The 474-nt window shown below is 74.3% G+C and overlaps 1 protein-coding gene across 1 annotated transcript in view; it reads right to left on the bottom strand.

Moving 5' to 3' along the window:
- Wbp4 (WW domain binding protein 4) overlaps positions 1 to 192 on the bottom strand; it is a 24,661-nt gene extending 24,469 nt beyond the window's left edge. The window contains exon 1 of the mRNA XM_013010522.1: positions 81 to 192. Coding sequence (XP_012865976.1) covers positions 81 to 82 — 2 coding nt within the window. The 5' untranslated portion in view covers positions 83 to 192. The remainder of the gene's footprint in view (positions 1 to 80) is intronic.
- Between the last annotated feature and the right edge of the window lie 282 nt (positions 193 to 474).

The raw sequence follows: 474 nt of genomic DNA, 5'->3' as shown, positions 1-474 counted from the left end.
AGGGCGTGGGGAGGAGGTGGAGGAGGAGGCCCGCTCCGGGAAACAACACCTCCTCGTCGAGAGCTCGGGACCCAACTCACATGACCGCGCGGTCGCCCGGGATCCGACCAGCACTCGCGCTCCCTCGGCCCCAGCGAGCCTAGGCCGGGCACAGCCACCGCGCCGAGGCCCACGCCGAGCCTCCCTCTCCAACCCCGGACGGGGGTGGGGCTGGGGACCGGGTGGGGCAGCGCGGCCTGCTTCCCGGCTACGGGTACCCCGACGGCCCAATCCGCGTTCGCAGCCTCCTCTCCTCCCCTCCCCCGCCGGGGCGGGACTCCGGGCCCCGGGGAGGTGGGGTTGATATAAAGGGGTGGAGGTCAGCGAGACGGGGCGTAAGCGCGACGGGATCTGAGTCGAAGGGCCGGCACCCCCAGTCCTCTCCCACCCCCCCACCCCCTCGCCGACCCCCGCCACCCCGCGCTCGCCCGTTCT

This window comes from Dipodomys ordii, unplaced genomic scaffold, assembly GCF_000151885.1.
Source record: "Dipodomys ordii isolate 6190 unplaced genomic scaffold, Dord_2.0 Scaffold1, whole genome shotgun sequence".
Classification (NCBI taxonomy): Eukaryota; Metazoa; Chordata; class Mammalia; order Rodentia; family Heteromyidae; genus Dipodomys; species Dipodomys ordii.
This window is presented reverse-complemented; position numbering and strand designations above follow the sequence as displayed.